Below are 13409 nucleotides of genomic sequence, written 5' to 3' on the forward strand. Positions count from 1 at the left end.
ATGTAATATGTTACTTTTGTAATGAGTTACCCCCAACACTTATTGCAATATATCGCAAAATGTATTGTATCGCAATGTATCGAGATACAATCGTATCGTGACCCATGTATCGTGATACGTATCGTATCGTGAGGTCCTTGCCAATACCCAGCCCTAGATTAACTCATTCTCTGCCAAGGACGTACCCGGACGTACTTTTAACAATGGCGTTCTGTGCCAAGGACGTACTCGGACGTACTTTCATGTTTTGGTTGTTTACATTAGATCAGACCCTTTCCCAGCCTGTGACATTGTTTCAAGTCAAACTGATAAAAGGAACCCGCTAAATCACGTTTAGTATTTATAGTATAGTCACCCATTTAGCAGTAATCTATTTAGCAGTAGCAGATGAAGAGAGGTGGAAGAGACCATGGGGCTGCTGACCCTGCCCAGGGTCCAGATGGAGCCTGTGGTCGAAACAGAGTCCGACCCAGAGTTCTCGGATGGCGACGATGGCGAGGAAGACGCGGGCGTTTCTTTTGTTGTTGCTCCACGACGGAGCGCCAGGGCGACGAAGGCTCCCCTTCACAGCGTTCTGATCCGTCTGACACAGATGAATCGGAGGAGGAATGGGTGCTACTTCGAGAGAGAGCGATGACGATGGTAAGAAGTAGCCTATTTTTTGTATCGCGTTTGAGATGAAATGATCACACACAGCCGTCTGTGTAAACTTAGCGACTCGACTAGCTCTGTGTTGTGCAACGTTGTGTGTATGTACTGTTTTATTGTGATCGATACGTTAGTGACGATCATGTGCGGCCATTTGGCTGCCTGCAGCTGCCTGTGTGATTCCTGTGTGTGTGTGTGTGTGAGAGAGAGAGAGAGAGAGAGAGAGAGAGAGAGAGAGAGAGAGAGAGAGAGAGAGAGAGAGAGAGAGAGAACATAAGCTTGGTTCATTTGGTTCCATTTGTTTATGCTTTTATCAAGCTAAGCTAAAAATCCACATGGCAACTGTAAAAGTAAATTATTTATTTGATTTTGTGCACATATTTATCATACTTTGATATTTTGTGTTTTCAGACTCTGAGTCGATGGAGTCCAGTCCTAGTCCCAGTCCTGTGGGTAAGGACAAAAAGTTTCTCATCACACTTACCACATACAAAAAAAGATGTTATTGTATTGTAAATACATGTATTGTAATATATGTATTTTTTATGATATGTATTTTATGGTAATTATGTATTTCTATTCTATAATTTACAGGTCACCCACATGGAAAGGGACGTGGCTCCCCCTATTTCGGAAAGACCATGTCTCGAAATAGGTTCCAACTTATTCTGAGGTTCTTCCATTTTACTGACAATACTGTAGCAAACCCAGGTGACAGATTGTTCAAGGTCCGTCCAGTCTTGGACTATCTGGTAAATAAGTTCCAGGAAGTAAAAGTCAGTAAAAACTTTTTTTTTTTTTTTTTGGGAAAACAAATACTGTATATGTCTGATGTGTCACTGAGGCAAAAAATAAAAGGCTCAAAAGAGAGTTCTGCTTGAAACGGTGTCCTTCACTAAAAACCTCTTTTTCTCCTATTTCTCTTCCAAGGAGGGCATTTTTAGTGAAAACAAGCTAACTTCCACTGCTTGTAACTAAACAAGGAAACATGGTAGAGTTTCAGTTTTTTACAAGGGGTAAGAAGAGAGTCTCTGCTTTATTGTGAGATATGTTGTGTAATTTTATTCCTAGCATAGAATATTCTGTGGGTCCTGGAAGATCAGGAAATATGCTCAAAATCATGGCACTGGGAGCACACAGACCGAAATGACCCTGGCAGAGAATGAGTTAAAAGTTGGAAAGCCACATTAATGTTTTGCTTGCACCTGTGTTTTTACCCTGCCTTTTCCTCTGCCCTCCCCCGTGACTCCGGCCCTTCCTCTTCTGATGGCTACGCCATCTGGCTTAACACCATTCTCTCTGACTCCCTCAACTCACTGGCTCGCATGAAAACAACCAAATGGCCCAATCCCAATTCCTATCTTAACCCTCAATCTTAACCCTCAGTCTCAAAAATGCGCACTCCCGCGAAGTGCTAGTGCTGTCCCGATTCTCACTTTGTTAAGTTAAGGGTCGAGTTTGAGGGCTCTACGGCCCTCAGTTTTGAGATTTTCCACGACCACACTTGGCGGTGAGTGCGATCCCAGAATCCCTTGCGTGCCCTCTTGACTGCAGTGTTTAACTGCAGTCAAGCCAGCCCTCACGTCGGAAAGCACGGTCATTCTAGCCCCCACTTGTTTTGTGGTGCGTTGCATTACACGTAGGCTGTATCTTGATAAAAACAACTCAACAACGACATTACCACCGAGAATTATGGCATTTCGTAACAACGTTAACAATGTTATAATATAATAATAATAATATGGCTTGACCAGCACGGCTACTGACTATCGATAGTTAGCAACAACAAATGTGTTAGGCTCCAAAACGGAAATCCATAAAATGACATTTAAACTAAGATAATACAATGGTTATCGTAATTTCTACATCTATATTATCAAGGAAATATTTGTAGGGATGCTTTTTTCCTCTTCTTTTGAATTGACAGACTGGATCCGGAGCTTTGGCATATTGCTGCCCCCCACAGTCTGAAGACGTATCTGCCTTTAAGGGCTGTCCCATTTTAAAGTCGCAAGATAGCCCTTAACACTTAGTTTTGAGGGCTACTAAGATTGAGGGTTGAGCTTGAGGGTTAAGATTGAGGGTTAAGAAAAGAATTGGGATTGCGCCAAAGTCTCATTCACCAGCTCCTCCCCCTGGTACACTTCATTCACCAGCTCCTCCCCCTGGTACACTTCATTCACCAGCTCCTCCCGCTCCTCCCCCTGGTACACTTCAGACACCAGCTCCTCCCCCTGGTACACTTCAGACACCAGCTCCTCCCCCTGGTACACTTCAGACACCAGCTCCTCCCCCTGGTACACTTCAGACACCAGCTCCTCCCCCTCGTACACTTCAGACACCAGCTCCTCCCCCTGGTACACTCCAGAGCTCCACACCATGAAACAGATTGGCCGTCGACTTGAAAGACTTTACAAGAAAAGCCACATCACCGTCCACGCTGAAGCTTCCAAACAACACCTCTCCTACAGAGATGCACTTCAAGCTGCCAAATCCGCCCACTTCTCCACCCTCATCAACAGCACCAAGAGAAAGTCCTGCACCCTCTTCTCTACTGTGAAGGAACTGCTCCAACATAGTGTGTGATAACAACACTCTCATCCCGCCATCTCTGCAATCACTTTCTGCACTTCTTTGAAAACAAAATCTCCCTATCAACAGCCCAGTGACTGTCTCTGCTGCTGACACCTCCACTCCTAGCCCCTCCCACCACTTTCATCTACTCCCCACCTGACTACTCACCCCCTGCTGCCTCACTGCTTTCACCCCCATTGACTCCTCCCATATCACCAACATCATCACCGTCTCCATGACAACTACCTGCTCCCTTGATCCCCTCCCCACCACTCTAACCAAGGTCTTCCTCCCTGCCCTCATCCCCACCTCACCGCCCTCTTCAATCTGTCACAAGGTCACATTCCCTCTGTCTACAAACTCACTGCCGTCACCCCATCCTTCAAAAAGCCCAGTCTTGATCCAGCCAACCTCTCATTCCTCTCCAAAGCCCTTGGCTTGAATGTGTTGTTACTGCCCAACTTCACTCCCATCTCCAATCCAGCAACCTCTATTAAACTCTCCAGTCTGGCTTCCGCCCACTTCACAGCACGGAAACTGTCCTGGCTAAAGTCATCAACGATCTTCTCATCTCTGGACTCAGGTGCCCTCAACATCCTGGTACTACTCGATCTCAGCGCAGCGTTTGACACAGTGGGTCACTCCATCCTCCTTCAAAGGCTGCGCCAACTGGGTGTTGAGGGCACTGCACTGGACTGGCTCACCTCCTACCTCACTGACAGATAACAGTTCATCTCCAGAGGAGTCTGCAGAATATTTGTAACATTTTAACAGCTTATTACTTTGATATTCAACAATTCAGTTTCACTTTTGTCTGTAGATGTTGTTTTAACATCTTATTAGTTCAGATTCATCAAACAGATTCTGTTTGCTTCCCGTTCCACACGCCTGCACCTAGTGTATGTAAGTGAATGTCAAATGTTATAAATAAAAATGAAATGTTACTATTGACTCTCTATATAGGCAGACTATCCAGATAAAATGTTACCAACTTTTCTCAACCAAAAGGAGCATGTGACCCCTTCAATTAAAATTAAAACAGGAAAATCACCAAACTGAGTTAATAGGTTTGACAATACATATTATATAGGGACAATCTTTCAATTTGGCAGCCAAGCAAAATTACCAAATTACTAAAATGACTTGCCGACACAGAAAAGTAATTTCCTCTGGATCTTTATCACCAAGATCAGTAGATGAACAAACAGAATGAAGAGGACTGAACGGAGGCTGTGCAGGACTGCTGCCTGTTGTCAAGCCTTCACCAACTGGCATAGAGGTCAGTATACTCATGTTCTAGGACTATAGGTGACACACCACTTTTGACATGCTTGTTTTGTTCTTTATGGTTTTTACCAATCTCTTTATAGAGATTAATAGTATTTAATAGTTTCCTGTTGTTTTCATGACACACACACACACACACACACACACACACACACACACACACACACACACACACACACACACACACACACACACACACACACACACACACACACACACACACACACACACACACACACACACACACACACACACACACCCCACGCATGGCGGTCAAGCTAAAAAAATAAGGCTGTTTTGCTTGGTTCCTGACAGGTTGATGTACGGATGATAGGAATCCTTGACAACAGCGTTGCGTTCGCTGCGAGAGCTTTTATTTTGAAAAGCGAGGACCGGACGTTTGACTTCGTCTATCTGTGCTAGCTTGACAGCGGTCGGACAGACGAGGAGAGAACAGCTGATTGTCTGCAGTCAAACAGGTCTGTTATTCGATGTGTATTTATACAGTTGTCGTTATAGTCCCTCACAACCATCAGATGTGAACCAGGAGATATCTGACCGAGGAGTAGGTAGGCTCCGCTCAATTCTACAGGGACACAACGTCAATGTGCCACCATCATGGAGCTAAAGCTCCGTCCTCCGGCCTCTATCTAAGATAATGAGGATGGCGATAAGAATCCCTGTGTTAAATTACAAAATGTGCTTGATATGTTTCGTGTTGTTAGCAACATAGGCTGTTAATGGCAATAATGCTGCTAAGACCTTAATTATATCAACCATGCACTGCTGCTAGGCTTCCCAAAACAAGCAGCACGGAAAACAGGATGAAACCGGCCCCGTCATGTTTTCTCCTCCGACAGTGGTCTTTTCACACAGACAGCTATATTTACATTTCAACACTATGTCGGCTACACGTTTTAATCCACACAGCGTCAGATAATAGATCTCGTGTGTAGGCATGACGTGTTATTGTGGAGAGTAGCCTATTTCTGTGATGGCAATCCCTCGTGCTGTTGAATGGAAGGATTTTCTCCGGACAGAAGCTCAGGTGGGAGCGCGTCCTTTTACGTTATTTGCGGATCTGTTCAATGTCCTGCGCGGCTGCGCGCGCCATGTACGCCCCGCTGAGGTGTATGAGGGAGTGATCATGACTGGATCGTTGAAGGGGTATGAGGGAGTGATCATGACTGGATCTTTGAAGGCGTATGAGGGAGTGATCAGGACTGGATCTTTGGAGTGATCATGACTGGATCTTTGAAGGTGTATGAGGGAGTGATCATGACTGGATCTTTGAAGGTGTATGAGGGAGTGATCATGACTCTTTGAAGGTGTATGAGGGAGTGATCATGACTCTTTGAACGTGTATGAGGGAGTGATCATGACTGGATCTTTGAAGGTGTATGAGGGAGTGATCATGACTGGATCTTTGAAGGTGTATGAGGGAGTGATCATGACTGGATCGTTGAAGGTGTATGAGGGAGTGATCATGACTGGATCTTTGAAGGTGTATGAGGGAGTGATCATGACTGGATCTTTGAAGGTGTATGAGGGAGTGATCATGACTGGATCTTTGAAGGTGTATGAGGGAGTGATCATGACTCTTTGAAGGTGTATGAGGGAGTGATCATGACTGGATCTTTGAAGGTGTATAAGGGAGTGATCATGACTGGATCTTTGAAGGTGTATGAGGGAGTGATCATGACTGGATCTTTGAAGGGGTATGAGGGAGTGATCATGACTCTGAAGGTGTATGAGGGAGTGATCATGACTGGATCTTTGAAGGTGTATAAGGGAGTGATCATGACTGGATCTTTGAAGGTGTATAAGGGAGTGATCATGACTCTTTGAAGGTGTATGAGGGAGTGATCATGACTGGATCTTTGAAGGTGTATAAGGGAGTGATCATGACTGGATCTTTGAAGGTGTATGAGGGAGTGATCATGACTGGATCTTTGAAGGTGTATGAGGGAGTGATCATGACTGGATCTTTGAAGGTGTATGAGGGAGTGATCATGACTGGATCTTTGAAGGTGTATGAGGGAGTGATCATGACTCTTTGAAGGTGTATGAGGGAGTGATCATGACTCTTTGAAGGGGCTTTGCTGAATGGGGTGCACGTGCACACACCGTGTGCTTGTGGATGTGCTTTGAGATGGAGGGCATGGGCTTCTGTCAATGCCATCAATACAATACCTACCATTAGGGCTGGGACGGATCACGGATAATCCGTGACCCGTACGGATCAGCCCCCACGGTTCGGAACGCGGTTCGGAATGTCAATTGTCCGCAGACCCCCCCGCCCCCCTTCGTTTAATTTAACGTTTAACGTTAGTGTATGAGAACGCCTGCAGCGCAGCCAGACACAGACAGGCATAATCATGGCAAGCACAAGTGAGCTTCCTCATCCCTTGTCGCTGCTGTAAAGTATGTCTGAAGGCTGTGGCTAGTGGCTACTAAAGACAGCGTCACACAAACTTATTTCAACACCTCTGAAAAAGCACAGGAATGCGATCAGCGTGTTGCGGGCTGCACAATATAACGAGAGCCACAACACACACACACACACACACACACGCACACGTTTCACAAACACATTATCACCGGACGGTGAAATGTTGCCTTAGGACACCTAACAACAAAACAACACGTGGGGCCACTGAGTAGCTTAACGTAGCATCAACGTTATATTTCCAGACTGACCTGGTCTGGTCTGTAGGTCTGTACCCGTGTCATGTGACTGGTGCAAGCAACAGCCACGAAGTTAGGCATAGCAGTGCCACCTAAAACAGGAAGTTGGGTTGTTGTGCCTTCAGAGTAAAAGCATACATTGTGTCACTTATGAGAAAAAAATATTTTTTGAGCTGTGCAGGGCAACAAATGGTTAGAGAATTATAATAGTATTAAAAAAATCTAATCGAAAATCAAATTTTGAGAGAAAAAATCTGATATATATATTTTTTTGCTGATCCGAAAAATCCGTGATCCGTGGCTCAAAATCCGTCACGCGATCCGATCCGTGGGTTTTCTGATCCGTGCCAGCCCTACCTACCATGCCCTTAACCTCGCGTTAACAGGCCTCTCTATTGTGCCCTGCATATAAACCACACCTGCTTGCTCACTAGCCGAGGGGGGGAGAAGAGAAAATAAAAGAAAAAGTCACACACTTACATATCTTTCGCTACCTATTTGGACAATTGCTAGTTAAAGGGATACTCGAAGTTAGTTAGTATCGCCATAGAATGGAGGCTAATGGTACAGCTGTTAAAAATCCACCAAAACACACATCTCACTGCACCAAAATACATGTTGTGCTTCGGGTACTCAACACACGATATGAACATGTACTATATGATGTGTATATACTGATGTATATACAGTATACTGATGATGTGTATATACTGATGTCTGTTTTTGTCTTTTTTATCTGCTTTTCTTCAGGCTATTTCTGTGAAGATGGAAATGGATATGAGTGGAGTGTCCAGGGCTGTCATCTCTGTCCTGCCTGCTGCTGAGGTCAAAGCCACGTTGAAACCAGAAGCAGACAAACCCCGCTGTGCCAGCACGCCTTGTTCCCCCATCAAAAGTACTGTTGCAGGATACCAGATCCTCCACATGGACTCCAACTACCTGGTGGGCTTCACCACCGGCCAGGAGCTGCTCAAACTAGCCCAGAAGTGGTCGTCCAGCGCTCCGGAGAAGAGCCCCGTCTCGGAGGCCTTGCCCAGCCCTGTCCCAAGCACTGTGCCCAAACCGCTGGACTCAGGCATCCACCGGGCGTCACGGATCTTCAAAGCCAAAAGCCGTCACTACCAGCCCTACGACATCCCCGCCGCCAACGGCCGCAGACGGAGACGTATGCCCAGCTCCAGTGACACCGTCCTCAGGTCCCTGGCCCACGGGGAGGCCGGGAGAGGTGTGCACGGGCCGCTTCCCCTCTGCCTGCTGAAAGGGAAGAGAGCCCAGTCCAAGTCTCTGGACTACCTCAACCTAGACAAAATGAGCATCAAGGAGTGTGCAGACACGGAGGTGCTGCAGTACCAGCTGCAGCACCTCACCCTGCGCGGAGAACGCATGTTCACCAGGAACAAGACCTGAGAGCACACCGCTGTGAAGGCCTTTCAGCCTGCCTGCCCCACACCCTGCCCCACACCCTGCCCCACACCCTGCCCGCCCACCCGGGATCTGGGTGCTATCTACAGCTGGGTGTCTCTCAACTCTGATTAGAGGCAGTTCTTTAACCAGACACTCAACTGGCCCATAATCTTATTTTATTAAGTGGGGGGTTACAAGTGGGTCTCACTCTGAGAGCCAAACTAAAGTACACCCTATACGTACAGTAAAGTACACCCTATACGTACAGTAAAGTACACCCTATACGTACAGTATAGATTTAAAGTACACCCTATACGTACAGGTCTCACTCTGAGAGCCAAACTAAAGTACACCCTATACGTACAGTATAGATTTAAAGTACACCCTATACGTACAGTAAAGTACACCCTATACGTACAGTAAAGTACACCCTATACGTACAGTAAAGTACACCCTATACGTACAGTATAGATTTTGTGAAGAAAATGCTTAAGTTAGTATTTACACTGTAAGAGGGTTGTTTAGGTACAAACATGTGAAGTATGTCAAAATTAGCAATAACTGGTGAACTTATTTATTGACAATGTTGTGTGTAGTGTACTTTGGTGTGGATGCGCGAGTGTGTGTGTGTGTGTGTGTGTGTGTGTGTGTGTGCGTGTGCGCGTGCGCGCATGTGAGTTCTTAAAACTGGTAATGGATGTTACTAATGCCTCTATTGCAGAGAAAGGCTCGGTTTCCTGCACTTGATTGCACTGTTAGACATCTAACATATACAACCCTAGCATCTCTATAAACTACAGCACAGCTTTACGTCACCATCAATTAACAGTTAGCATTAGACCGTACAATATTGTACTGTGTATGTAAGGTAGACTTTTGTACATTTCCATGTAAAATCACTCTTATACACTTGTATCTTTCCTCAAGCTAAACACAAAGGAAACATAGACTTTTTAACTAATGACTGTTACGTGAGTAAAGGTGATTTAAAACGGAGCTCCTTGAGAGGATTTAACGGGGAGAGGTGCCTGAGGTGCAAATACCTACTGAGGCAGAATCCACCGCCTCTGTATTTCTATGTCCTGATAGCCTTTAGATGGCGTTGTTTTTTCCCCCTCTTACCCCAGTTAAACAAGTTCCTTTCTAAAACCACTTCAAACCAAAACTAAAGTACAAATTTAGAGGTTCTGGCCAACAGGACGACAACAACAAATAAGTATGTGAATTGCTTTCTGTCCCCATTATTGAAATGATTTTTGAAAAAAAACAACTAGTTTAACAACTAATAAGGCTGCAAGTCGAGCCAATATAGTTGAAATGATAACAAAATCAAATTATTATTATTAATATTATAACAATGATCATAATAATTAATGATAAGAATAATAATTAGTATTACTCATTGAAATTTGCTGGTTCTTACCATTGATGTTCTTACTCATTTCTCTATAAAGCCAACAGGTGCCCTAAAAAGGACATTAAAGATTCAGATTTAGAAGCAAACCTACATGCCGATTCCCTCTCCACAGGTTCTGATCATTAGCAAGGCCTAAGGCTATACAACCAAGCTATTTCTATGGCCATCATGTGACCACGATAACCTCTTCCAAATCAAAAGAACTCAGGACAGAGATAGGCGTGTGTTTGTCAGTGTGAGCCTCAGTAGGATTTGTGTGGCTCAGATCTAGGCCTGCTCACGCATTCAACAAATTGAACATCACTTCTTCACCCCTTATTTGGCATACGCCTATAGTCCTCTGATCCAGACAGAGCAGCAGAGGTGTGCTGCCATATACTGAGACTTTTTACTCATGTATTTCACATTATCCACACTAGTGAACATTGGATGTTTTTCTATGGCAGTCATTTCCTAAAACCTGTAGTAATATTATATAATAATAATATATATAGCAAATTGACTGTGGCACATTGTTGTGAGAAAGGCAGAAGAGCGTCTCCTCTTTGGCCGTGTTCAGACCGGAAGTGTTTACTGGAAATGGCGCCATGACGTTAGATTAGAGCTACGATATCGTTCTAAATATCGACAACTAGCCGACGCTGGTGGCCTGTATGGAAACAGCGTGAATCAAACTTTTGAGAGTTATATCAAATTGGTCATTGAGTGGCGTTTTACTGCCATATAACTTAACGTTAGCGCCGCCCACAGCTAACATTAGCCACAGTACCAGAGCGGATCATGATTACCCACAATGCCTTGTGTTGCCCCAGCTACTCGGCTCTGTTAGCCAGGAAGGGGCTCGAGCTACATTTGAACGCATAAAATAAGCTGATAATATACAATTTGATTCTTTAAACGTCTGACCCTTTCAAAAGCACATCACAGACAGACAGCCCTGCTTAATCCTCACTAAAAACGGGTCCATTGGAGTGAATGGAGATGTTGCAACTCTTCTATTATGGCTCTGGCGTTAGCTAATTATCACGAGTGGGAAAGGGGGGAGTTGGCTGTGATGTACTGCAACAGACAACCACATTTTGGGCATTTTGGAGGGCAAAAAAAAGCAGGTTTGAACCCATAGAGGGCAGTCTTGCTGCCTGAAAATGCTACAGTGTGTACAATTCTAACAGTTTAGTCTAAAATGTGGAGATTTTGACCAGAATCCTTTACACACCACCTCAAAAACTATATAAACACTGTTTTTCAGCTTTTAAAAGCTGAAAAACAGTGTTTTGGGGGTTAGTTACTCTTTAAAGAATGTCTTGTAGCAATTGCATCCCGGATCCTTTTAGACTGAAATCAGACAGTTCATATCTGCAATCCTTTGTGCTCATTCGATGCTCACTAGGACAAGCCTAACATCATTCTACTACTCTCTTGTTTTCATATTGTTTTAAAGTATCAAGTCCCTGCAGCAGTACAGTACTGTACTGTACTGATGTACTACTGTACATCAGTACAGTACAGTACTGTACTGATGTACTACTGTACATCAGTACAGCAGTGTGCTGCTGGTTCTATGTTTAAAGATGATTATCATGAACACATTGAGTTCTCTCCTCCTGTAGTACCGCATGGCTAAACCAAAGGGACATTTTATAGGCATCCTGGAAAACCTTTATCACATTTGCCCCCAGTGAGATTCACTGTGCGACGTACATAAGACGCATCATTGAAGGTGCTATTATGTATCATTCAACATATTGTCTAATTAATACTGCAACCTTGTTATAAATACTGTCAACAAATGTGACCATGGTGGAGTTCTGTTCTGTGCCATAAAGCAATCCAGCAAACTTTACGCCAAATCCAATCTGATGCACATGTAGAGGCAAGGAGTGTTCATCTCTACCAATCTCCTCAGTCATGGTCTCATTTGTTTATCCAATTTATGTCTCAAAATGTATGTGGTAATAATTGATTAATATGGATATGCAATTGTACATGTAGCACCTTTCATTTAAATAGCTAACGATTCACTTGCTGTATTCCTTGTTTTAGGTGACATTATTGTGTGCATGATTAGTGGCGATTGGTGAATGATAATTTACCTGTCAACATGAATTTTAAGACTGCTGTACATGCCCACTGTAACAGACTGATGCAATCAATCAAAATGGCCAGGGAAATAAAGATGGCGGCCACCTCAAAGTGTATCTTTTAGCGAGGCATTCCAAGCTTTTTCATCACTCCTTCCTGTATCAAATTGGCAAGGAGACTTTAGCATGCCTTGATGTCTGGGTTGTGTGTGAAAATGGCATCAAATTATTCGGCTGCCATCTTTGTACACCGGGTTTATTGTCAAAGTTTGACGCTGCAGGCATTTTCAATCTTGTTGCCCACCTTTCCAGAAGCAACTACATATAATATTCTGTTAATGTTCCCATATTGCCATATTCTAAACAAAACAGTCACGTGCACAGTGTCTGTCCTCACTATCAATTCCATAGTATGTAGTCATATAGTGTACATAGTAGACCGAGTCAAGTACCACTCAGTCACAACTGCTACCATGCCATATTAGCCATGTTGTCCATGTTATAGTTTGTTTTGACACAGCTGCTGGTTTGAAAGGAAATGTAAAATTCAATCTTAGTTTAATTACCTTTGTCACTGTTTGATTTGCCTTTTCCTAATTGACTCTTTTGCACATGATCTGACATTTGGACCCCGATTAGTGGGACTGAATCAAATTCAACTGAAACTTTGGCGTAACTGGAAATGTCATGTATTCATTCAACCCAGATAGTACAGTAGGCACCTTGACTACCGTGGAATCTGTTGACATAGCCGTGTGCAGCATAGTTCATATTATTTTCAATCCTGTCACGTGGGTCCATTTTAGCAACCTGCACTTGGAAGCATCCATGACACCTTTTTGCTGGATTTTGGGATATTTAGAAAATGGCGAAACTCAGAATATCATCGAAATCAATTGACTGATTACAGTTTGAAATAATATTTGAAGAAACATTTCGGTAAAAACACAGTTTACACTGTTGGAGAACTAGTGATTTCCCCCATCAGGATAAACTACTGTATCACACACAAGGAACATTGTTAACCAACTTTTATTATTGACCGTTTTGGCCATTTCTGCTTAGACGGTCACAGTAGAGAGACAGGAAAGAGGGGATGATGTGCAGCCATCGGATTCAAACCCGTGCCGCTGCAATAGGACTTAGCCTTATACGCACTACCAGTGGAGCCGCCCTCGTTGACAAACTTTGAACTAAAATTGTTTTTGTTGAACTGCATTTTATCATCGTTATCAAATCTCATCATTCAGTTTGTGTTTTGTAGAACCTATTTACGCTCCTTGATGTGACTGACTGTTTTACATTTATTA

General features: G+C 43.8%; 1 protein-coding gene across 1 annotated transcript; it reads left to right on the top strand.

Moving 5' to 3' along the window:
- Positions 1–7959: 7959 nt before the first annotated feature.
- Positions 7960–8604, top strand: macir (macrophage immunometabolism regulator; the record flags this gene model as incomplete). The annotated part of the gene is made up of 1 exon (XM_083642418.1): positions 7960–8604. The coding sequence occupies exon 1, from the start codon at positions 7963–7965 to the stop codon at positions 8602–8604; it is 642 nt and encodes a 213-aa protein (XP_083498544.1). The 5' UTR covers positions 7960–7962.
- Between the last annotated feature and the right edge of the window lie 4805 nt (positions 8605–13409).

This window comes from Poromitra crassiceps, assembly GCF_964638095.1.
Source record: "Poromitra crassiceps genome assembly, chromosome: 8".
NCBI classification, from domain to species: domain Eukaryota; kingdom Metazoa; phylum Chordata; class Actinopteri; order Beryciformes; family Melamphaidae; genus Poromitra; species Poromitra crassiceps.